This window comes from Colobus angolensis, unplaced genomic scaffold, assembly GCF_000951035.1.
Source record: "Colobus angolensis palliatus isolate OR3802 unplaced genomic scaffold, Cang.pa_1.0 Scaffold319, whole genome shotgun sequence".
In the NCBI taxonomy this organism is placed as follows: domain Eukaryota; kingdom Metazoa; phylum Chordata; class Mammalia; order Primates; family Cercopithecidae; genus Colobus; species Colobus angolensis.
In genome coordinates, this window is record NW_012116477.1 from 1,844,559 (window position 1) to 1,868,993 (window position 24,435).

General features: G+C 41.5%; 1 protein-coding gene across 3 annotated transcripts in view; it reads left to right on the plus strand.

Annotated features, from left to right (window-relative positions):
* Nucleotides 1–24,173, plus strand: part of ADNP (activity-dependent neuroprotector homeobox) — a 40,286-nt gene extending 16,113 nt beyond the window's left edge. Inside the window, exons 2-5 of one of the 3 annotated variants that reach the window (XM_011951366.1) lie at nucleotides 8,310–8,395; nucleotides 9,128–9,240; nucleotides 11,015–11,107; nucleotides 18,703–24,173. In XM_011951366.1, coding sequence (XP_011806756.1) covers nucleotides 9,133–9,240; nucleotides 11,015–11,107; nucleotides 18,703–21,813 — 3,312 coding nt within the window. In that variant the 5' untranslated portion in view covers nucleotides 8,310–8,395; nucleotides 9,128–9,132 and the 3' untranslated portion in view covers nucleotides 21,814–24,173. Of the gene's footprint in view, nucleotides 1–3,759; nucleotides 4,053–8,309; nucleotides 8,396–9,127; nucleotides 9,241–11,014; nucleotides 11,108–18,702 lie in introns of those variants that run through there. The other 2 variants (XM_011951364.1, XM_011951365.1) reach the window with 2 other exon arrangements.
* Nucleotides 24,174–24,435: the final 262 nt, after the last annotated feature.

Sequence of the window (24,435 nt, forward strand, 5' to 3'; positions counted from 1 at the left end):
CCTGCCACTTTTGCATAAATTTGCATGACAGGCTTAGTTTAGATTAGTGACTATTTCCTGGAGGTACTGGTGGCAGGGAACCTTTTTTTCTCTCTTTCAACCTGAGCACCGCTAGTTTTTATCTTTTTTATATTTCACCTAAGATTCCTTTGGAAACAAGGATTTCACAGCTTTTAAAAAATAAAAAGTTTGAAGCTAGGTGCAGTGGCTCACACCTGTAATCCCAGCACTTTGGGAGGCCGAGGCAGGCAGATCACTTGAGGTCAGGAGTTCGAGACCAGCCTGGCCAACATGGTGAAACCCCATCTTTACTAAAAATATTAAAAAATTAGCCCAGCCTGGTGGCATGTGCCTGGAATCCCAGCTGCTTGAGAGACTGAGGTGGGAGATTCGCTGGAACCTGGGAGGCAGAGGTTGCAGTGAGCTGAGATCACACCACTGCACTGCAGCCTAGGTAACAGAGGGAGACTCCATCTCAAAAAAATAAATGAGGTTTGAAAATCACTGGTTTAGGCTAAGTGCAGCTTATGTTTAGGTGTTAACCAGGAAGAAGTAACGATCCTTGTGTAGCTCTCAGTGAAATATTAGAGATTCTTTTCCTAGTGGAAATGAAAGTTTTGCATTCACTAGTGTAACTGATACATTAATCATCACTTTGGGATATGTGCAGGTTTGGGTTCCCGAACATTGTAAAGTAGCAAAGTTACACCTGCAGTTGAAGGAAAGTGGGACACACTATGACATACTAGATCCGCACTTGAAATAGTTTAAAATGTGATCTGGACAAGTTTGGACTTGGAGGCTAGCTTTTTCTTCTGGCTTATCTGTGCCTGTTCAGAGGTGTTCGACTGGGTTGTCTTTTGCTTATCTAAAACAGGTTTATCTTTTTGTTTTGTCTTTGTTTTGTTTTACTTTCAGATGATACTAGTAAATGCTTTTCTGCTTTTTTTCTGCCCCTAAAAATACAGACTATACGGTGCCATCCTTGATGTGGTAGCTCTGCAGAACTACCATAGACAAGTTCCACTAATTCTTGGTGTGTCAGATCCTGCAGACCTTACCTTGAGCCTGCTAAACTAGGACTGTCATCTGTTGGGTGATTATCCGTCTGCCTGACCCAGAAGAAGCTGAGTACAGCCTCTGACTAGATCCAAGGCTTTTGGCAGAGCAGTTGTTTCGTAAATGATTGTGATTGTTGGTCAGTTAATTACCTCTTTGCTTAAAGTTCACAGTTATCAATGTTACATCATCATCCTTCCACTGTACAATGAGCTTACAAATATTTTTTCCTCGTGAGCCAGGTTCTCTGTACCTCTTCGTACATGGAGTAAATGTTTTTACTTTTGATACTTGAAAGAGAGAGAGGATCAGATTTTTTTTAATTAAAAATGTTTTATGTGTATTAATTTAAGGGATACAAGTGCAGTTTCGTTACACGGACATATTGTTCAGTGGTGAAATCTGGGCTTTTAGGGTTGGGTGTGGTGGTTCATGCCTCTAATCCCAGCACTTTAGGAGGCCAAGGTGGGCAGATCACTTGCGGTCAGGAGCTCGAGACCAGCCTGGCCAAGATAGCGAAACCCCATCTCTACTTAAAACACAAATATTCGCCGGGCGTGGTCACACGTACCTGTAATCCCAGCTACTCAGGAGGCTGAGGCAGAATTGCTTGAACCTGGGAGGCAGATGTTGCAGTGAGCCAAGATCACGCCATTGCACTCCAGCCTGGGCAACAAGAGTAAAACTGTCTCAAAAAAAAAAAAAAACAAAAGAAATCTGGGCTTTCAGTGTATCCATCACGCAAATAATGTACAAGGACACCTTATTCAGTCAATGTTGCTAGGAAAATTGGATTACCGTGATGCGGAAGAATGAAACTAGACCCCTATCTGTCACCGTATACAGAAATCAGCTCAAGATAGAAAAAAAGACTCAAAGTAAGACCTGAAACTAGGGAAAACTCTCATGGACATTGATCTAGGCAAAGAATTCATGATTAAGACCTCAAAAGCACAACCAACAAAACCAAAAGTAGATGGAACTTAAACTGAAAAGTTTCTGCACAGATACATATATCATGCATATGGTTTTACTTTATCTGTAGCCTAGGACCTGGATGAATCTCAGATTTTCATTCCAGCTGTCTGACTCTTGCTTTGTAAGAAAGCACATGAATAGGATTTGGGCCTGGATTAGTACAACTTTAATGTTTGGGCCCTAATCAGTAGATGTGGGTATAATTTGCAAGGACTAATAGAAATGATTATGTCTTGTTCACTCAACAGTGTTAGTCTCCAAAATTGAATGTTGGCTGGGCACAGTGGCCCATACCTGTAATCCCAACACTTCGTGGAGCCGAAGTAGGAAGATCACTTGGGCTCAAGAGTTGGAGACCAGCCTGGGCAGCATAGGGAGGACCCCTATTAAATTTTTTTTAAAAAATTAGCTGAATGTGGTGGCGTCTACCTCTAGTCTCATCTACTTTCGAGGCTGAGGCAGAAGGATTGCTTGAGCCCAAAGAATTGAGGCTGCAGTGAGCTGTGATCATACCACTGCACTCCAGCATGGGTAACACAGAATGAGACCCTTTCTCAAAAATAATAACGGAACGTTTACATGTAGTTTATCAGGTGGCATGTGCTTACCAAAAAGCTAGTTACTCTCTATTTTAAAGGCAGGACCTTACTCTGTCACCCAGTCTGGAGTGCAGTGGCACGATCATTGCTCACTGCAGCCTTGAACTCCTGGGCTCAAGTGATCCTCCCACCTCAGCCCCCTGTGTATCTAGGACTACAGGTCCACACCTGTATCTACATAGGTCTTGCTGTGTTGCTCAGTCTGGTCTCAAACCCGGCCCCCTAACATGCTGGGATTATGGGTGTGAGACATTGTACCCACACCTAGTTACTTTCAGTTGTAAATAAAACACTTGAAAATGTTAATTCTATTATTAATAGGTCGTTGAGCTTTCTCTGAATTATTTGAGAATTTAGATTGTTTAACTCTTCATATAGTGTTTTTTGTTTTTTCACTTGATGAAATCAGAGCCAAAGCATTTTTTAGAGTAACTTTCATCTTACAAACTCCTATTCTTTTTACTAGATCCAGTTCACAAGTGTAATTATTTTGCATAAATACCCTATCTTGGTCAGCATGGTGGCTCACACCTGTAATCCCAGCATTTTGGGAGGTCGAGGTGGGTGGATCACGAGGTCAGGAGATCGAGACCATCCTGGCTAACACGGTGAAACCCCATCTCTACTAAAAATATAAAAAATTAGCCAGGCATGGTGGCAGGCGCCTGTATTCTCAGCTACTCGGGAGGCTGAGGCAGGAGAAGGGCGTGAACCCGGGAGGCGGAGCTTCCAGTGACCCGAGATTGTGCCACTGCGCTCCAGCCTGGGCGACAGCAAGACTCCATCTCAAAAAAAAAAAAAAATACCCTATCTTCCCTCTTAATTATTTACTTTCTCTTCTGTGTCCCACTGCCCAATGGGTCTGTCAAGACTTTTGGTTGTGTGTGACATGAACTTAGGCAGAAACGATAATGTGTTTGTTTATATATATTGGAAAAGGCTGGCATAGGGAAGTGCTGTTCTTCAGGCACAGCTGCATTGAGGACCTTAAACAATATCAATAGGGATTGTTGCCTTTGCTTACTTCGTGTGATGGCAGGTCCCAACTCTTGTTTTCAGTGTCAGTGTCAGCCCTGTTTAAGGGACATGTCCAACTCTACTGGTCATTATCTTACATAGATGAAATATTCTTAGCTAGTCAAACTGAGTCGTGTATACTGTGCTCTGCTGGAAAAGTGACTTTCTCTCTTCCATCAATTGTGGAAGAGGCAGCTCCAAGAGGAGGCTGGGCAGGCAAAAACAAATGTCTAAACCCTACTGACTGAGGGCTGGCTGGCTATGTGTATTCCAACCTGGAAGAAATGGACTGTTGAAATGGAAGAACCGTGTCTTATTCATCTCTCTATTCCTAGCACAGTTGAGTGGCTAAGTGCAAGTGCTTTAAAAATGATTGTCTAACAGATGAACAATATATGGGTTTGTTAAATTGGATATTTTTCCTTTTTTATGTCATGAGCTGAAAGGTTTGGCTGAAGGGAGCTACTTCTCCTTGGTATTGGAATAATGATGCTCCTCTGATTTTTGTTTTGTTTTGTTTTGTTTTTTTGAGACAGAGTTTTGCTCTTGTCGCCCAGGCTGGAGTGCAATGGCGCGATTTCGGCTCACTGCAACCTCCGCCTCCTGGGTTCAAGCGATTCTCCTGCCTCAGCCTCCCAAGTAGCTAGGATTACAGGCATGCTCCACCACACTCAACTAATTTTGTATTTTTAGTAGAGGTGGGGTTTTTCCATGTTGGTCAGGCTACTCTCCTGACCTCAGGTGATCCACCTGCCTTGGCCTCCTAAAGTGCTGGGATTACAGGCATGACCCACCACACCAGGCAATTTTTTTTTTTTTTTTAATGGCCATGCCAATAAGGAGGCAAAAGAGAAAGGATTAGCTACCAAGGGGCAAATCTGGGGAGACAGTATGCCCATCTTTCCACATGTCAAAACCCATCTATGGGACAATTTTTGGCATTAGTATTAAGGTTTCTTTCTCCCTAAAGAGTAATAATTAATCTATATTTTAGTTTTTAGCTCTCTTTGCATTCAAAAGTGAGGAAAGGACCCTGAATTTCAGGCAGAGATAATTTCTTATCTATTCTGTTCCCACCCCTCAGTTACTTAAATATAGGTCCCTTGTCCAGACTTGTAAAGGAGAATCAAATAGATAACATTAATGAACCCTGGAGCCAGCTATTGATTTGAACTTAGGTTTCTTAACAGCAAGCAGTAGATGCAAAGAAACATAGGGTCCTTCTGTTCTTTTTCTTATCATCCATAATGATTGACTGATAGAGTTTGATTGAAACTTTTTCCAAGGAATTGTTTGGCCTGTTATAGTTCAAAAAGCTCACAAGAAAGGGTAACAATGGCCCCTTCTGGGATGGGGAGCTGCGTGGCTGGTGGGATAGGAGTGAAAAGGAAGCCTTCTTTGCTTATATTTCTGAATTGTGTGCTTGGTTTATCTACTGAGAAAGTATTTAAAGCAAAAAAAAAACAGAAAAATCTTTGCAAATGCTTTTGAAGGTGCCAATGCATATGACTGTTATTTCAGCTCCAAATGGAGAAAATCTTAGAGAAATGACCTCCATGAGCAAACGCATGGAGGGCACACACTTATCTGGAGAAAGGGACATTATGGAATTTCCAAGGTTATTAGGAATGTCAGAAATAGGCATATGAAGAGCATTATAATCTTTACACTGAAAAGATGTAGAATGTTCTGAGTTAACGTGAACATAGATTCCTGGCCAGGCATGGTGGTGCACACCTGTAATCCCAGCACTTTGGGAGGCCAAAGCCAGCAGATCTCTTGAGCTCAGGAGTTCAGAACAAGCTTGGGCAACGTGGCAAAACCCCATCTCTACCAAAAAACAAAAATATAGCCAGGCATGGTAGTGTGCATCTGTAGTCCCAGCTGCCTGGTAGGGCTGAGGTGGGAAGATGACTTGTGCCCAGGACGTCGAGGCTGCAATGAGCTGTGATTGCACCATTACACTCCAGCCTGGATGAAAAGTGGAACCCTGGCCAGGCGCAGTGGCTCACGCCTGTAATCCCAGCACTTTGGGAGGCTAAGGTAGGTGGATCACCTGAGGTCAGGAGTTTGAGACCAGACTGGCCAACGTGGTGAAACCCTGTCTCTACTAAAAATACAAAAATTAGTGTGATGTGGTGACACGCACCTGTAATCCCAGCTACTCAGGAGGCTGAGGAAGGAGAATTGCTTGAACCCGGGGGACAGGTTGCAGTGAGCCGAGATTGTGCATTGTACTCCAGTCTGGGCAACGGGAAAAACTCCGTCTCAAAAAAGGCCGGGCATGGTGGCTCACACCTGCAATCCCAGCACTTCAGGAGGCTGAGGTGGGCATATCACGAGGTCAGGAGATCGAGACCATCCTGGCTAACACAGTGAAACCTCGTCTCTACTAAAAATACAAAAAATTAGCCAGGCGTGGTGGCGGGCGCCTGCAGTCCCAGCAACTGGGGAGGCTGAGGCAGGAGAATGGCATGAACCCGGGAGGCAGAGCTTGTAGTGAGCCGAAATCCTGCCACGGCACTCCAGCCTGGGCAACAGAGCGAGACTCCGTCTCAAAAAAAAAAAAAAAAAAAGTGGAACCCTGTCTCAAAAAAAAAAATATAGATTCCTCTTAGTTACTAAGCCTACAGCAAAATAACATTTTTTTGGTATGGCATTTCCCAGTAAGCAGTGTCACTGCTTTATTTATAAGCCTTTTAAATTCGAAATAGATAAGTAAACCCAACACCAACTCTGTGGCTGAAATACCGCTTTTTATAAATTATAAGTTTCTTACAACTAAGTTCCCTTATGGGCATACTCACTTTTTCAGAAAAAAATACCTACCAGGCAGTGAGATGCTTCACCTTAATGTCTTAAACCAACTTTTTAAGCTGTGGGTAGGCACTTAGGAGAATGGGTTTTTCTTTCCCCTAAGCTGCCGCTTGATTCTTCTTAATGTTTTCTATAGACTAATGACCCCAGTGGTGACTGCATTTCCAAATCTTTATGTCTTTGTTTTTCTAAGATTGTTAAGCCACTCATCCAGAAGGCAGGGAAACCATTAATGTCCGGCTTCTGGACATATCTGTTATGAAGTGTGAAGCAGAGTTAACTCAGGAAGTTCCCAAAGAACTGAATTTTGGCCCAAAGAGAGTTTATGAAATGAATAGAGAAACAAGATGTCTCCTCCCAGTCTTAGGTATCTGTGGGCATCCATTTTAATACCTGGTTTCTTCAGAATTAGCCTGTGACACTTTTCTGTATTTCTGAAATACTTTTCTAGCATGTGCTTGTCTCTAAAAGACCTGGTTTGTAGTAACTGTGTTTGTTTTTTGTTTGTTTTTGAGAGGAAATCTCACTCTGTCACCAGGCTGGAGTGCAGTGGTGTGATCTTGGCTCACTGCAACCTCCGTCTCCCAGGTTCAAGCGATTCTCCTGCCTCAGCCTCCTGGGACTACAGGCAGGTGCCACTATGTCCGGCTAATTTTTTGTATTTTTAGTAGAGATGGGGTTTCACCATGTTGGCCAGGCTGTTCTTGATCTCTCGACCCCTCGTAATCTGCTCTCCTCAGCCTCCCAAAGTGTTGGGATTACAGGTGTGGGCTGCTGCGCCCAGCATGTAGTAATTGTTTTAAAGGAAGCAAGTGATAAAGAATTTGCTGATTTTAAGCCACCACAAAAAGATGGTTTAAAATAATTTAGCAATACAATTTGGACGAAAAATAATTGATTTGGTCTTAATTTATATCAGAAGTGACTTCTAAGTCTGTAGTTGGCTTCACAATAGTCAGATTATTAGCAGAGCAGAGAGGGCACGGGACATCACAGTCACTGCTTCATAGTGAGCAGCAATTCTATCTTGAGTTATGATAAGGCTGAGAAGGTTTTTTCAAAATACTTTTCATTTTTGGCCCGAGTTATTCTTTGGTACTTTATATAGAATATTTTGAGACTTCTAAGTTAGAGCAACATACCCAGTTTGAAAATTTCTAGGGGTTACTGTTTGATTTTGGTAGATTTCACTCTCTCCCTTTATTTCCCATTTTTTGTAGTTAACGTTGATTTTGGATTAGAGTAATAAATGAGGCAACATTTTATTACATTTGGATTAGTTGACTTGCCATTTACAGATGATATTAGTATTACAGAGTAACAGCCTTTATTAATTAGAAAACTGGATTTGCATATATTTTGATTCCTGGTGCGTTGCCTTTTGTTTTTTTGCTATTTTGGGTTTTAGAACTTGATATCCTGTGAAATTGTGTTAGATTTGGATTATTGATAAATTTTTACCATATTATGAGAAGCATTTATGATCTCATTAGAAACCATACATATTCTCAATTGCCCAAGTTTTACTGATTTTATTTTCTCATTAAAGACAAGCTTTTGTTTTAAGGAACTTGGGAAAGTTGATCTATCTAATTTAATGTATGAGGTCGTTAAAATAATTTTTCAGTTCCCTTACACACATACAGGCTTTTCGTTTTTTCAAAAGGATCCTCCTTAAAGTCTGTAACAGTTAACATTTGTGAGTGCCTTTGCCCTGGTATGTTGCAGGCACGGGTGGAGTGGGGGCATGTGTTGGTCGAGTCACATATCATTACTGTATTTAGTTTGGGAAGTATACAGAAACTTAAGGTTTTTGGTTTTTGTTTGGTTTTTTTTAAGAATACCATAGCAGTAGGCAGGACAGTTCCAATTCAACAAAAACCTCTTTACCCTGGCACTCAAAACTGTGTAATGATGATGAACTGGTAAGCATTTTTCTGTTTTCAGATGTTCAACATCAGAAGGAGAAAAGAACACTTGATTTAAAAATAATTGATTGCTATTGTTTCTCTAATTTTCAACTTGAAGTTCATTGCTGAACTGTTTTTTTAAAGTCTTATCAGAATTACGCCAGATTAGATTCATAGTCAAAATGTCCTGTTAAAAACTGGGAAGATCAGAGAGTACTTATTTTGCCTGCCTGCTTTAAGTATTCAAAGTATAGTAGATACGTGCCCGGCTCAGTGGCTCACACCTGTAATCCCAGCACTTTGGGATGCCAAGGCGGGAGGATGGCTTGAGTCCAGGAGTTTGTGACCAGCCTGGGCAACATAGTGAGACCTAGTCTCTACAAAAAATAATTTTTTTAATTAGTTGGGCATAGTGGCGCACTCCTGGAGTCCCATCCTCTTGGGAAGCTGAGGCAAGAGGATCACTTGAGCCCAGAAGGTTGAGGCTATGGTGAACCGTGAGTGCACTGCAGTCCAGCCTGCGCGACAGAGCAAGACTGTCTTAAAAAAAGGATGGATGGATGGATGGATAAGTCGAGCCATATGCACATGCAAGCGTGTGTGTCTGTGTGTGTACACACTAGATGAGGATACCTGTGCACCTTTTTTGTCAGATGGGTAGGGTTTATGATCCTGTCATCAGTGGAATTAGTAAATATTACAAGTTGTACGTGTTTTGACTTTGACTTAAATTTTTTTTTCCAATAGAAACTATGTTCCAACTTCCTGTCAACAATCTTGGCAGTTTAAGAAAAGCCCGGAAAACTGTGAAAAAAATACTTAGTGACATTGGGTTGGAATACTGTAAAGAACATATAGAAGTAAGTAGCATGTCATTTTTAAATTTTAACATGACTCAGCTTCTGATCCATTACTTTGTGTCAGTGGCCATGATGGCTAAATCTTAGATGTGATTCTGAATTTCAGCCACAGCAGTAGCTCACGAAAGCATTCTCAACAGCGTAACTTGTGCCTTGCTCCCTAAAATGGGCTTTTTCATTTTTGCATCCTGAAGCAAAAGGCTACCATTGAGGACTTAAGCATGTCAGGCATTGAACTAGGTGTCGTAAAGTTGTCTATACGTTTATCCTTAGAACAACCATGGAGGCGGGAGGCAGTGTAGCAATTCTTATCTACACTTTACAGATGGAAAACCAATAAATAGGCCCAGCCTTGCAGCTGAGAAAGTGGCAGTGTCTGTGGGACTCAAAGCCCGTTCTCATTCTGATACGCTTGAATGTTCTGGTTGACCTTCTAATTGTTGAGGCATGCTTGTGTGGGTGCTTGTCGTCTCTTTCCTTAGGATTTGAGCATTTGTTGCCCCTTTTGACCCATCATAGACTATTACTTCCCCCCTTGTATAACAGTTTGGGCTTTATCAACTGTTTTTCAAGCTGTTTTATTCTATGAGCTTTATAACAGCCCTGTGGGATAGCCATGCAGTGGTCTCCTCCTTTTCAGCATCTCACTGTTTCAGGTCTTACGGTTTGTTGGTCAAAGTCCCTGAATGAAAAGAAATGTTTGAAGCTGTTTCCCCTACTAACCTTTAAGTTCTAGCTGGCTAGGGACCATAGCTACCTTGTTTATCCATTTAGCCCCAGCACCTAGCACAATGTTTTGCACATAATAGGTGGTCAGTAAATGTTTGAATGGAATTGGAAGTAAAAAAGCACATTCATTCATGCAACAGGTTTTCTTATTTTGAGTTCCACTAATAACACTTGAAGAGTATGTCATGGAAACTGAAGCTGCTCAAAAGTCGACTTCTCTAGTTATGTTGTTCCAAGTGTGGAAGTAGCCCGTCTCCAACCCCAAAGTTCAGGTAGATCTGCCCAAATGAAACAGTCCATTCACTTTGCACTCTGTGGGGTCATCTTCATAGAAATAATTCCAGCATCACAGTACATTTTCTGTCATGCATTTGATTTGTTCCTCCTATGATTATTTATGTGTAGACTTCATTTTCCACCTTGAACTGTGAACTTTTTAGGAACAAGTGGGATTTTACCCTAAGACTTTCGATCTTCCTAGTCTGGAGGGAAGTGGACCATTAAATTTTTTCATGAGAGTATAAATTTAACATCATACTGCTTAACTTTCTTTGAATAGCTTTCTTTCTGCCTTTTTGCGTTTGAAATTTCTGAGTTTTCTTTCTGATCTGATCTCCTGCCCCCTTCCCTCAAAAAACTTTTTTTTTTTTTTGCACAGAACCAGAAATCATATCTGCAGTGCTGTAAGCAAACATTGCTATTTTAGACGTGATTCCAGTACTGTAACTGACAAGTTACAGTACTCTAATGAAAAGTGCTTTGATATTAGTGTGTGGCTGAATTTTTTTACTTAATTAGAACTTCCAGCAGTTTCCTTGGAAACCTGGCTGACCATCAGGAAAGTGGTTGGTTGATATAAAATGTAGACTGCAACTTCCATATGCCTTTTTATATTTAAGAGCCTCATCACTCCTAGTTTAAGTCCTTGTTGACGTTGGTTTTCCTGTGCCTCTCCCCATCTTAGTTAAGAGGTGGGATTTACATGTAAGATGAGGTTAGCATTTATACCACTATGTTTTCGTAAACTTCTTTCACTGTTTTCTAGGATTTTAAACAATTTGAACCTAATGACTTTTATTTGAAAAACACTACATGGGAGGATGTAGGCCTGTGGGATCCTTCACTTACGAAAAACCAGGTAAGTGGCACAGGAGGCCTCAGGTGGCAGCTGCTTGGTGTAGTGGCACAGGAGGCCTCCTCAGATGGCAGCTGCTTGGTGTGGTAGCACAGGAGGCCTCAGATGGCACCTGCTTGGTGTACTCTCAGCTCTAGGCCTTTGATAGCAATGCAGTGATTGTGGGCAAATGCCAGACATCGAAAGTGTCAAAATTGCATTTCATATTTTCCCTTCCAGTGGGAAGACTAAGAAAAACTTTTTGTTTGTGGTTTTTTGTCATTGGACTGAAACTTGAGGTGTAAGAAGAAAAGGAAATTTTGTTACTTAAAAGTTACGAAGCCTGCTGTATCCCACCATTTCCCCGAAAAGTGCTCTGGCTCTATTTTTCTGCATCTGTGTTGCTATTCTTGTTTTTTCTGCACAGAAAAAGACAAGACCCTTCCTTGTATTTAAGCTTTTTTTATTTCTCTATGTTAATGGCACCCAACTTCTATGGGAGGCCTGGGGAAGTGACTCTGTAGGATGTCAGTGACAGAGAAAACTTTTTACAAATTGACATTAAAAACAGTATTAGCAGTGCCAGCAGGTGTCAGTAGATGATGATGATGTCATACAGATAGAGGGAGGTATAGGTGGTATTTCCTTTTGCATAGAGGTAATTGTCAATTTAATTTTTACCATTACCTATTTTAGGAGTGATTCTCATTCTGCATTAATAATCTGTTCATCTATTGGAACATACTTTTCAGGAAATTAGTACTTTTAAACTTTACCTCAGATATTTGACTTTTTTTTTTTTTTTTTTTTTTTAATACCCCAGGCAGAGGTACTAACCAGCAGTCTTAGAATGAGAATGCTTTCCAGTGGGACACGGCATTTATTTCAGTTTTATCAATCTGAAAGCCTCATAGCTGAATACTCAAGAAGAGTTGAGCTTTGAGGAGAAGCAGAGTATTTCATCTTGGTTCAAACCAGTATCTGAAACAAAGTAGGTTTCTAGGGAGAAAAGATCTCTCGCCAAGCGTGTGTCAGTTCACCTGTCTTCATCGAAGGACTGACTGCATAAGTGTTAACAATCATAATTCTGAAAGTTACTCTTTGATATCAGTATATTCTATAATGTATTATTGGCTTTTAAATACCACACCCTCCTCACAGTCTGTAGGACATTTTTATTTAACTTCTTGATTTGAATCAAAGCAGCTGTTACTTCATTAGCTCTTTTGAAGCATTCTTGGTTGAGAAGGAACAGCAAGCTTATAGAAGAAAGCCAGCTTTTCAGATCAGTCTTTCTTTTGATCAGCACTGAATCTCATACTACACTGTACTTTAATCAGAGAAAAAAATGGAGATTTGCCTTTTTTCTATGAAAATTTATCCATAAAGGGGAAAGGAACAAAAGATATAGCTTTATCTCTTGTAATTGTCTAATTGCACTAAAACATTCTGGACCCTGAATTTTACCGCAGTCATTTGCCACATAACGACATTTTGGTCAGTGACGGACTACATCTACAACAGTGGTCCCATAAGAATATAACGGAGTTGAAAAACTTACTACCTAGTGACATCATAGCGCAACATGACTCATGTTTGTAGTGATGCTAGGTGTAAACACACCTGTGCTGCCAGTCATATAGAAGTATAGCACATACAGTTATTTACAGCACGTAATACCATCATGCATTGCTTAATGATGGGATGCCATCTGAGAAATGCCTTGTTAGGTGAGGTCATTGTTGTACAAACATCATAAAGGGTACTTACACAGACAGGTGGTATAGCCTGGTATACCCCTACGCTATGTGGTGTGGCCTGTTGCTCCTAGGCTACCAACTTGAACAGCATGTTACTATACTGAATACCCTAAGAGTGATTAACACAATGGTAAGTATTTGTGTTTCTAAACATAGTGAAGCATAGAAAAGGTGCAGTAAAAATACAGTATAAAAGATAAAAATTGGTACACCTGTATTGGGCACTTGCAGGAATGGAAGTTGCTCTGAGTGGTGAGTGAATATGAAGGGACATTATTGTACATCACTGTAGACTTTATAAACACACTTAGGCTACATAAAAAATAAAACTTTAAGTTTTTAACTTTTAAATCTTTTGTAATAACACTTAGCTCAAAACACAAACACGGCAACCTGCTTGGGTCCCCCTTCCACACTGTGTAACTTTGTCCTTTCACTCTTCACAATGAACATTGCTACCGCTCAAAAATAAAAAAAAATTGTACAGCTATATAAAAATATTTTGTCGTCATATACTTCCAAACTTTTTACTAGTCTTAAACTTTTTTTTTAACTTTTTGAACTGTTAAAAACTAAGACACAAACACATAATTAGCCTAGGCCTACACAGGGTCAAGATCAATGGTATTACCATTGCCACCTCCACATCTTGTCCCACTGGAAGGTTTTCAGGAGCAGTAACACACATGGAGCCATCATCTCTTGTGATGGCAGTGTCGTCTTCTGGATACCTCCTGAAGGACCTGGCTGAAGCTGTTTTAGAGTTAACTTTAAAAAAAAAAAAAGTAGAGGTGGTACACGCAAATGATTAAAAACTCATTACTGGCCGGGCGTGGGGCTCATGCCTACCTTCCCAGCACTTTGGGAGGCTGAGGCGGGTGGATCACCTGAGGTCAGGAGTTCGAGACCAGCCTGGCCAACATGGTGAAACCCCGTCTCTACTAAAAACACAAAAATTCGCCGGGCGGGCAGGTGCTTGTAATCCGAGCTACTCAGGGTTGGAAGGGGTTAAGGGCGGCGGGGCAGGAGAATCGCTTGAACCCGGGAGGTGTAGGTTGCAGTGAGCTAAGAGTGTGTCATTGCAGTCCAGCCTGGGGGACAAAAGCAAGACTCCATCTCAAAAAAAAAAAAAAACAAAAACTCATTACCAAAATCCTTGCATACTTAAGTCCCACAGTTGGCTCTTAAGTCCCACAGTTGGCTCTATGGAACCTGCATATACCAAAAGCTAGCCCTCTGTATAGGTGATTTGAGCTTCCCAAGAATATTGTATCTTTCATCTGATCTGCATTTGTTTGGAAAAAATCCACATATAAGCAGTTCAAAGCCATGTTGTTGAAGGGTTAACTATATAGTAAATACTACATGACAGAAATTTTTCAGCCCCATTATAATCTTGGGGGAACACAGTCGCATATGCAGTCTGTACTAGACAGAAACATCAGCACATGACTACTTGACAATGAAAATTAAAAACTGTTACCAAAAACTATTTATGTATTTACTATACATACTTTTTATTATTTTAGAGTGTACTTCTACTTTTTAAAACAGCTTTTCATGGTAAACTAGTAGCAGTCTCATATAGCTTGTGTTTACTATGTCTCTTGATGGCATCATATTCTTGTGCTTGGTTTAATCTCATGGTATTTTGTTCATCATGGCCCCTAAGCATACAAAATCCATAATGTTGCTAGTAAGGGGCCATGTTGAGTGACCTGGAAACAGAAGTGATTAAGGACTACGAAGGTGGAGAATCAGTGATGGTTATTTCTTGCCAGTCAGGCATGTCCCATTTTACCATAGCTACGATCTTGGAAGAGCAAGAGCAAAGTGACAGAAGCTGTTAAAGCATCTGCTTCATTGAAAGCAATGAGACTAACAAAAATTAAAGAAGGACCTTTATCAGACACAGAGAAGCTTCTGATGACCTGGAGTGAAGAGCAGACACAGGTGCACACGGTGCTGTGTACCTCTCCGCACCATGATGATCACAGAGCAAAAACTGTGTGTGTGGTGTTGAAAGAAAAGGCTGGACATGGCTGTGATGTTGAATTTACTGCTAGTTCGAGGTGGTTTAAACAATTATAAAAAGAATAGTTTCATTACATAATGAGAAAGTGGTGAGTTTGTGAGTGCTGATGTGAAGGCAGCTGAAGAATTTTGGGAAACTCTAGATAAGCTGAGTCTGGAGGAAAATCACTTGCCAGAGCAAATTTTCAGTATGGATGAAACCTTTCTATTCCGGAAACAGATGCCTGAAAGCACTTTCATCCGTAAGGAGACCAAAGCAATGCCAGGCTTCAAGGCTTTTAAGGACTGGATGACAGTCTTGCTTGGGGGCAATGTTGCAGGCTACAAATTGAAACCCTTTGTGATTTGGCACATTGAGAACCCTAGGGGCTTCAAGCATATCAATATACACACACTTGGCCAGTGCACTGCAGGAGACATAAGTCGTGGGTGACCCAGCTCCTCTTCCAAGATGCTGTCCTGAATTGATATGCCCGCAAAATTGAGAAGTAGTATTGAGAGAGTAACATACCTTCAAGCTTTTGCTTACTGTCGATAATAAGCAGATGCCTCCTTTAAGTGGCATTTTTCATCCCAGTATCAAACACCACCTCTTTGATCCAACTGATGGAATTACAGCAGCTTTTAAGGCCTACTATCTGAGAAAGGCCTTTGTCCTGTCATCACAGCTGAGGAACACACTGAAGATTCTGATACGATTCTGAAAGGATTACAGTATCTGTGACTGCATTAAGAATCTTGCTTGGGCTTGGGGTGATGTCATCAAGGAGTGTATGAATGGCATCTGGAAGAATACACTCAAGAGGTTTGTCCATGACTTAAAAGGATTTGCATAAATCACCAAGTCTGTGGTTGAGATGGCAAACAACTTTAACCTGGATGTGGATGAGGACGATATAGAAGAGCTCCTAGAGGTGGTTCCTGAGGAATTGACTAGTGAGGAGCTGTGGGAACTGGAACAAGAACGCATAGGTGAAGAGGAAAGAGAAAAGGAAACTGCAGGAAAAGCAAAAGAAGAATCCTCAAGAAAATTCAGAGTGAAGGATTTAGCAGTGCAGACCTCAGCAAGCTCCTTAAGTTTGAAAACACATGGCTGGGTGTGGTGGCTCGCACTTGTAATCCCAGCATTTTGAGAGTCTGAGGCAGGTGGATCATCTGAGGTCAGGAGTTCAAGACCAGCCTGGCTGACATAGTGAAACCCTGTCTCTACTAAAAATACAAAAAAATCAGCCGGACGTGGTGGTGGGCGCCTGTAATCCCAGCTACTGGGGAGGCTGAGGTTGCAGTGAGCCGAGATCGTGCCATTGCACTCCAGCTTGGGTGACAAGAGAAAAAAAACTCCGTCTCAAACAACAACAACAAAGTTTGAAAACATGGATCTCAATACCAAAAAGTTTTCGTTAATAGAGAAGAATATTCATGGTTCATTATCTGCTTACAAAAGCAAATCTATGATGAAAAAAGGAAACAAAGCACCTTGGACTTACTCCTGATAAGTGTGACACTTTCTTAAGAAGAGCCTAAGGCAGGTCCTTCCACAGTTATCCGGAAGGCATTGTTACCATGGGAGGTGGCAGTTCCGTGTGTTACTGTTCCTGAAGACCCTCCAGTGGGACAAGATGTGAAGGTGGAAGGTAGTGATACTGTTGATCCTCATTCTCTCTAGGCCTAGACTAATGTATGTGTTTGTGTCTTAGCTTTTAAGAAGAAAATGTTTTTTAAAGTTTTTGGGTTTTTTGTGTTTTTGTTTTTGTTTTTTTGAGACAGAGTCTTGCTCTTATCGCCCAGGCTGGAGTGCAGTGGCACGATCTCAGCTCATTGCAACCTCAGCCTCCCAAGTAACTGGAATTACAGGCACCCACCACCACGTCTGGTTAATTTTTTGTATTTTTAGTAGAGATGGGGTTTTGCCATGTTGGCCAGGCTGGTGTCGAACTCCTGACCTTGTGATCCATACCTGCCTTGGCCTCCCAAAGTGCTGGGAAAGTTTTTCAAAAAAAAAAAAATTTTTTTAAGCTTATAGAATAGGTATATGAAGGTAGAAAATATTTTTGTACAGCTGTACAATGTGTGTTGTTTTGTTTTGTTTTTGAGATGGAGTCTTGCTATGTTACCAGGCTAGAGTGCTGTGCTCTGATCTTGGCTCACTGCAACCTCCGCCTCCTGGTGATTCTCCTGCCTCAGCCTCCCGAGTAGCTGGGATTACAGGTGCCTGCCACCACGCCTGGCTATTTTTTGTATTTTCAGTAAAGATAGGGTTTCACCATGTCGGTCAGGCTGGTCTCGAACTCCTGACCTCAGGTAATTCACCTGCCTGGGCCTCCCAAAGTACTGGGATTACAGGCGTGAACTACTGTGCCCGGCCAATCTGTTTGTGTTTTAAGCTAAGTATTACCACAAAAGAGTAAAAAAGTTAAAAATTGAAAAGTGTATAAACCACAGCAAGCTGAGTTTGTTATTCAAGAAAAATATTTTTTAGGGCTGGGCACAGTGGCTTGCAATCCCACCACTTTGGGAAGCCAAGGCAGGAGGATTGCTCAAGCCCAGTAGTTCAAGGCTAGCCTGGACAACAGAGTGAGACCCTATCTCTACAGAATTTACCCTAGTGTGGTGGCACACACCTATAGTCCCCAGGACTGAGGTGGAGGTGGGAGGATCGCGTGAGCCCAAGAGGTTGAGACTGCAGTCAGCCAATTGTGCCACTGCACTCCAGCCTGAGCAACAGAGTGAGACTTTGTCTCAAAAAAATTGTTTTGTTTTTAGTAAATTTGTGTAGCTTAAGTGTTCATAAAGTCTACAGTAGTGTACAGTAATGCCCCAGGCTTTCATATTGACTCACCCAGAGCAACTTACAGTCCTGTAAGCTTTGTTCATGGTAAGTGCCCTATATAGTTGTACCAGTTACCTTTTATATCGTATTTTTACCATACTTTTTCTGTACTTAGCTATGTTTAAACATACAAATATTTACCATTGTGTTAATCATTGCCTATGGTATTCAGTACAGAAACATGCTGTACAGGTTTGTAGCCTAAGAGCAATAAGCTGTGCCATGTAGCCCAGGTGTGTAGTAGGTTGCACCTTCTAGGTCTGTGTGAATACACTCTAGGATTTCACACCATGATGCATTTTTCAGAATTGCATCCCTGTGGTTTAGCAACACATGACTGTGTAGTAAACCTGAAGTCTTTTAGCGACTTCTTTCATTTAGGTTATTGTTATTTCTAGCTGCAAAATGTTTGTCTTGAAGTCATTTGTCTTTGGTTTGGCTAAAATGTGACTCTTTTTTCCTAAACATTAAGAACTTAGCATTGACTTTTTAATTTACACTGACAAAAATATTTGGTTTAGGATAGCTTTTTTTGAGTTTCAATTTTATAAAGTTACTATACAAAAGGAAAAAACATAATAAAATCTGTGGCTTTTTTTTTGTTTTGTCTTTTGAGACAGTTTTGCTGTTGTCACCCAGGCTGAAGTGCAATGGCGCGGTCTTGGCTTATTGCAACCTCCACCTCCCAGCTTCAAGCGATTCTCCTGCCTCACCCTCCCGAAGTAGCTGAGATTACAGGCGCCCACTACACCTAGCTTGTTTTTTTGTATTTTTAGTTGAGATGGGGTTTCACCATGTTGGCCAGGCTGGTCTTGAACTCCTGATCTCAGGTGATCCACCCACCTCAGCCTCCCACAGTGCTGGGATTACAGGCGTGAGCCACCGCGCCTGGCCTAAAGTAAATGCATTATTAAGAATGTCTGGGGGGGGATCTGGAATCTGTTAACTGCCTATCTGAAGTGGCATTCTAATTTTAGTTTTTGTGTTTACTTTAGGACTATCGGACAAAACCTTTCTGCTGCAGCGCTTGTCCATTTTCCTCAAAATTCTTCTCTGCCTACAAAAGTCATTTCCGAAATGTCCATAGTGAAGACTTTGAAAATAGGATTCTCCTTAATTGCCCCTACTGTACCTTCAATGCAGACAAAAAGACTTTGGAAACACACATTAAAATATTTCATGCTCCAAACGCCAGCGCACCAAGTAGCAGCCTCAGCACTTTCAAAGATAAAAACAAAAATGATGGCCTTAAACCTAAGCAGGCTGACAGTGTAGAGCAAGCTGTTTATTACTGTAAGAAGTGCACTTACCGAGATCCTCTTTACGAAATAGTTAGGAAGCACATTTACAGGGAACATTTTCAGCATGTGGCAGCACCTTACATAGCAAAGGCAGGAGAAAAATCACTCAATGGGGCAGTCCCCTTAGGCTCAAATGCCCGAGAAGAGAGTAGTATTCACTGCAAGCGATGCCTTTTCATGCCAAAGTCCTATGAAGCTTTGGTACAGCATGTCATCGAAGACCATGAACGTATAGGCTATCAGGTCACTGCCATGATTGGGCACACAAATGTAGTGGTTCCCCGATCCAAACCCTTGATGCTAATTGCTCCCAAACCTCAAGACAAGAAGAGCATGGGACTTCCACCAAGAATCGGATCCCTTGCTTCTGGAAATGTCCGGTCTTTACCATCACAGCAGATGGTGAATAGACTCTCAATACCAAAGCCTAACTTAAATTCTACAGGAGTCAACATGATGTCCAGTGTTCACCTGCAGCAGAACAACTATGGAGTCAAATCTGTAGGCCAGGGTTACAGTGTTGGTCAGTCAATGAGACTGGGTCTAGGTGGCAACGCACCAGTTTCTATTCCTCAACAATCTCAGTCTGTAAAGCAGTTACTTCCAAGTGGAAATGGAAGGTCTTATGGGCTTGGGTCAGAGCAGAGGTCCCAGGCACCAGCAAGATACTCACTGCAGTCTGCTAATGCCTCTTCTCTCTCATCGGGCCAGTTAAAGTCTCCTTCCCTCTCCCAGTCACAGGCATCCAGAGTGTTAGGTCAGTCCAGTTCCAAACCTGCTGCAGCTGCCACAGGCCCTCCCCCAGGTAACACTTCCTCAACTCAAAAGTGGAAAATATGTACAATCTGTAATGAGCTTTTTCCTGAAAACGTCTATAGTGTGCACTTCGAAAAAGAACATAAAGCTGAGAAAGTCCCAGCAGTAGCCAACTACATTATGAAGATACACAATTTTACTAGCAAATGCCTCTACTGTAATCGCTATTTGCCCACAGATACTCTCCTCAACCATATGTTAATTCATGGTCTGTCTTGTCCATATTGCCGTTCAACTTTCAATGATGTGGAGAAGATGGCCGCACACATGCGGATGGTTCACATCGATGAAGAGATGGGACCTAAAACAGATTCTACTTTGAGTTTTGATTTGACATTGCAGCAGGGTAGTCACACTAACATCCATCTCCTGGTGACCACATACAATCTGAGGGATGCCCCAGCTGAATCTGTTGCTTACCATGCCCAAAATAACCCTCCAGTTCCTCCAAAGCCACAGCCAAAAGTTCAGGAAAAGGCAGATATCCCTGTTAAAAGTTCACCTCAAGCTGCAGTGCCCTATAAAAAAGATGTTGGGAAAACCCTTTGTCCTCTTTGCTTTTCAATCCTAAAAGGACCCATATCTGATGCACTTGCACATCACTTACGAGAGAGGCACCAGGTTATTCAGACGGTTCATCCAGTTGAGAAAAAGCTCACCTACAAATGTATCCATTGCCTTGGTGTGTACACCAGCAACATGACCGCCTCAACTATCACTCTGCATCTAGTTCACTGCAGGGGTGTTGGAAAGACCCAAAATGGCCAGGATAAGACAAATGCACCCTCTCGGCTTAATCAGTCTCCAAGCCTGGCACCTGTGAAGCGCACTTATGAGCAAATGGAATTTCCCTTACTGAAAAAACGAAAGTTAGATGATGATAGTGATTCACCCAGCTTCTTTGAAGAGAAGCCTGAAGAGCCTGTTGTTTTAGCTTTAGACCCCAAGGGTCATGAAGATGATTCCTACGAAGCCAGGAAAAGCTTTCTAACAAAGTATTTCAACAAACAGCCCTATCCCACCAGGAGAGAAATTGAGAAGCTAGCAGCCAGTTTATGGTTATGGAAGAGTGACATTGCCTCCCATTTTAGTAACAAAAGGAAGAAATGTGTCCGTGATTGTGAAAAGTACAAGCCTGGTGTGTTGCTGGGGTTTAACATGAAAGAATTAAATAAAGTCAAGCATGAGATGGATTTTGATGCTGAGTGGCTATTTGAAAATCATGATGAGAAGGATTCCAGAGTCAATGCTAGTAAGACTGCTGACAAAAAGCTTAACCTTGGGAAAGAAGATGACAGTTCCTCAGACAGTTTTGAAAATTTGGAAGAAGAATCCAATGAAAGTGGTAGCCCTTTTGACCCTGTTTTTGAAGTTGAGCCTAAAATCTCTAACAGTAACCCAGAGGAACATGTACTGAAGGTAATTCCTGAGGATGCTTTAGAATCTGAGGAGAAGCTAGACCAAAAAGAGGAGGATGGTTCAAAATACGAAACTATTCATTTGACTGAGGAACCAACCAAACTAATGCACAATGCTTCTGATAGTGAGGTTGACCAAGATGATGTTGTTGAGTGGAAAGACGGAGCTTCTCCATCTGAGAGTGGGCCTGGATCCCAACAAGTGTCAGACTTTGAGGACAATACCTGTGAAATGAAACCAGGAACCTGGTCTGATGAGTCTTCCCAAAGCGAAGATGCAAGGAGCAGTAAGCCAGCTGCCAAAAAAAAGGCTACCATGCAAGGTGACAGAGAGCAGTTGAAATGGAAGAATAGTTCCTATGGAAAAGTTGAAGGGTTTTGGTCTAAGGACCAGTCACAGTGGAAGAATGCAGCTGAGAATGATGAGCGCTTATCTAACCCCCAGATTGAGTGGCAGAATAGCACAATTGACAGTGAGGATGGGGAACAGTTTGACAACATGACTGACGGAGTAGCTGAGCCCATGCATGGCAGCTTAGCTGGAGTTAAACTGAGCAGCCAACAGGCCTAAGTGCCAGGTTCCTTGGCGTTGGTGACATGCTGCAGCCTGGAACTCTGATCTCCATTCAGTGTGACTGCAAAGCTGTCTTCTCACTGGTACTGCCTTGTGAGTACTGGTTGGACTGGGGGGCATGTGGCCGCTGCAGTTCCAGTGGTTATTTCTAAGTCTATGACACGACAGGCTGATCTTGCTTCAAACCTTCTCTGACAGACACGGTAACTAAATGTGAAAAACCAATAAGTTGGTGGCTCATGAATACATACGAGGAAAAGCAGAGGTTTATTTTATCTGCCTTTTCAACATTTCTTTCCCTCTGTGAAATGATTGGTCAGATGTCTTTGAGAAGCGTTAACCTAATTCACATGGTAGTGTAGGGCCAACATACAAGCTACCAGTCTAATGTGTATAGTAGACTTTGGGAAAAGCGATTTTTTTTCATGTATTCATTCTGAATAGTTGAAATGTATATTTGTACAGTCTTTTAGACCTATTCAAGTGATGCTCATGATACTGTTATTGTGTGCCCATCATAGATTTCTTTTTTTAGTGTTGCCCTTGCTGTGTAATAAACGCTATATCTAGTTTACCTAGCAAAAGCTCAAAACTGCGCTAGTATGGACTTTTGGACAGACTTAGTTTTTGCACATAACCTTGTACAATCTTGCAACAGAGGCCAGCCACGTAAGATATATATCTGGACTCTCTTGTATTATAGGATTTTTCTTGTTCTGAATATCCTTGACATTACAGCTGTCAAAAACAAAAACTGGTATTTCAGATCTGTTTTCTGAAATCTTTTAAGCTAAAATCACATGCAAGAATTGACTTTGCAGCTACTAATTTTGACACCTTTTAGATCTGTATAAAAGTGTGTTGTGTTGAAGCAGCAAACCAATGAGTGCTGCATTTTGGATATTTAGTTTTATCTTTAGTTCAACACCATCATGGTGCATTCATTTATACCATCTAATATATGACACACTGTTGTAGTATGTATAATTTTGTGATCTTTATTTCCCTTTGTATTCATTTTAAGCATCTAAATAAATTGCTGTATTGTGCTTAATGTAAATATTTGCTTTATTACCCATGACAGTCCTGTGTGTCCATTATATCTTTTGCCATTTAATGCCATAACTCTTTCATCAGAGATGGCAGCCACAGTCACAGAGGAAACTTGTGGAAAACCCAAGATCTGTCGTCTGCATAAAGAATGCTTTCTCTTGAGGCACCTGGTACAAAATCTGTTATGCGTTTTTTGTTTGCTTTTTTTTTGTTTGTTTTTCTCTTTTCACTGAAAAATAGACACCCTTGAGCTTTTCAGTTCACCTTTTGTTAAGGAGCAGAGCCTGGATATATATGTAAATGTCTCAGTTATTTAAAAAAAAAAAAATGTAAACATGGATTGGCATTAATTTGCAAGCAGAATCTTAATAGCCAGATGGGTTGTTTTTTTTTCCTTGTAGATGGAGTTCAGTGTTCGTTTTCACCTTACACTGGGAACAGTTGTAGTGCAGGCAGCTCTGCCTCTGTGCCACTCTTGGCCATCTTGCTATTAAGGGAAAGGCTTTGAAGAGCACACACTTATAGGGCTGTAAAGATGGAAGGAGCTGGTATTTTTACCATGCGTAGATTGCCAAGAGCAACTTGTACTAAAAAGCAGAAGGTTACAAGGAAGCAGAATTAGGCCAACATTTCCAGCAATGAAAACAATGATGGGATGCTCCAGTCCATGAGGAGGCTGGTCAGTCACCTGTCAAGGATACTGGTATAAAGAAGTCTGAAGTGGCTGATGTCCATAACTTCTGAGTCCCTTTCCAAAAGACTCTTGTTAATGCTGTTACCAGAGAGTAGAGATTTGACCAGCCTCTCCCTAAAATGTTAAGCTTCTCAACAACAGTACAGGAAGAAGTGCAAGAATAGATTAGAACCTTTCAGGAATTTGGGGCTGGAACGGAGCTATGTTACATCTGTTGTACAGGTGGATTATAAATTCTACATGTGCCAGCCAAAACTTAGGACAGGATGTCCCCAAATTAAGATGCTGTAGATTACCAAATCAGAAATACCAGCTGGATTTAGGCCAGCTCACATTTATTTGGAAATTACCCTCCCTGATTAACAGGCTTCTGAGTTGTACGTGGAGGACTAATGAGACTCGTACAAGACACCACGGGGCTTGGGGTCCAGGTCCCAGTTGGCTATCGGAGTAGAGACAGATCAGTGTGTTTCCTCATTAAGGTGGTGGGAGTGTGCCTTTTGGCATTCAGAAAAGGGTTTAGCCACCCTAAGAGTTGGAAATAAAGATTCCCAACTGGAAATGTTGCAGAATCCCTAAAAGTGTCTCAATAAAAGCCATTTTAAAAGAATATTGTTGCTGCTGTTTGCTTTCCAAATAGTGTGGAGATTGTTGGCTGTGGCAACATGGTACCTCCTAATTACAGAATGCCTATAAATGTAGGCTGAACAATTCTAACATGAGAAAAGCTAAATATCCTAGAGAGGTCTGGTGTTTTTTTTGTTTTGTTTTGTTTTTGCAGGAGGGGGTGGGGCGTGTTTCTGGCCCTGCAAGTTTTCTTGTGGGAATGAGTTCCATAGTCAGACAAGCTAGGACTGTGGTTTCTCTCCCTG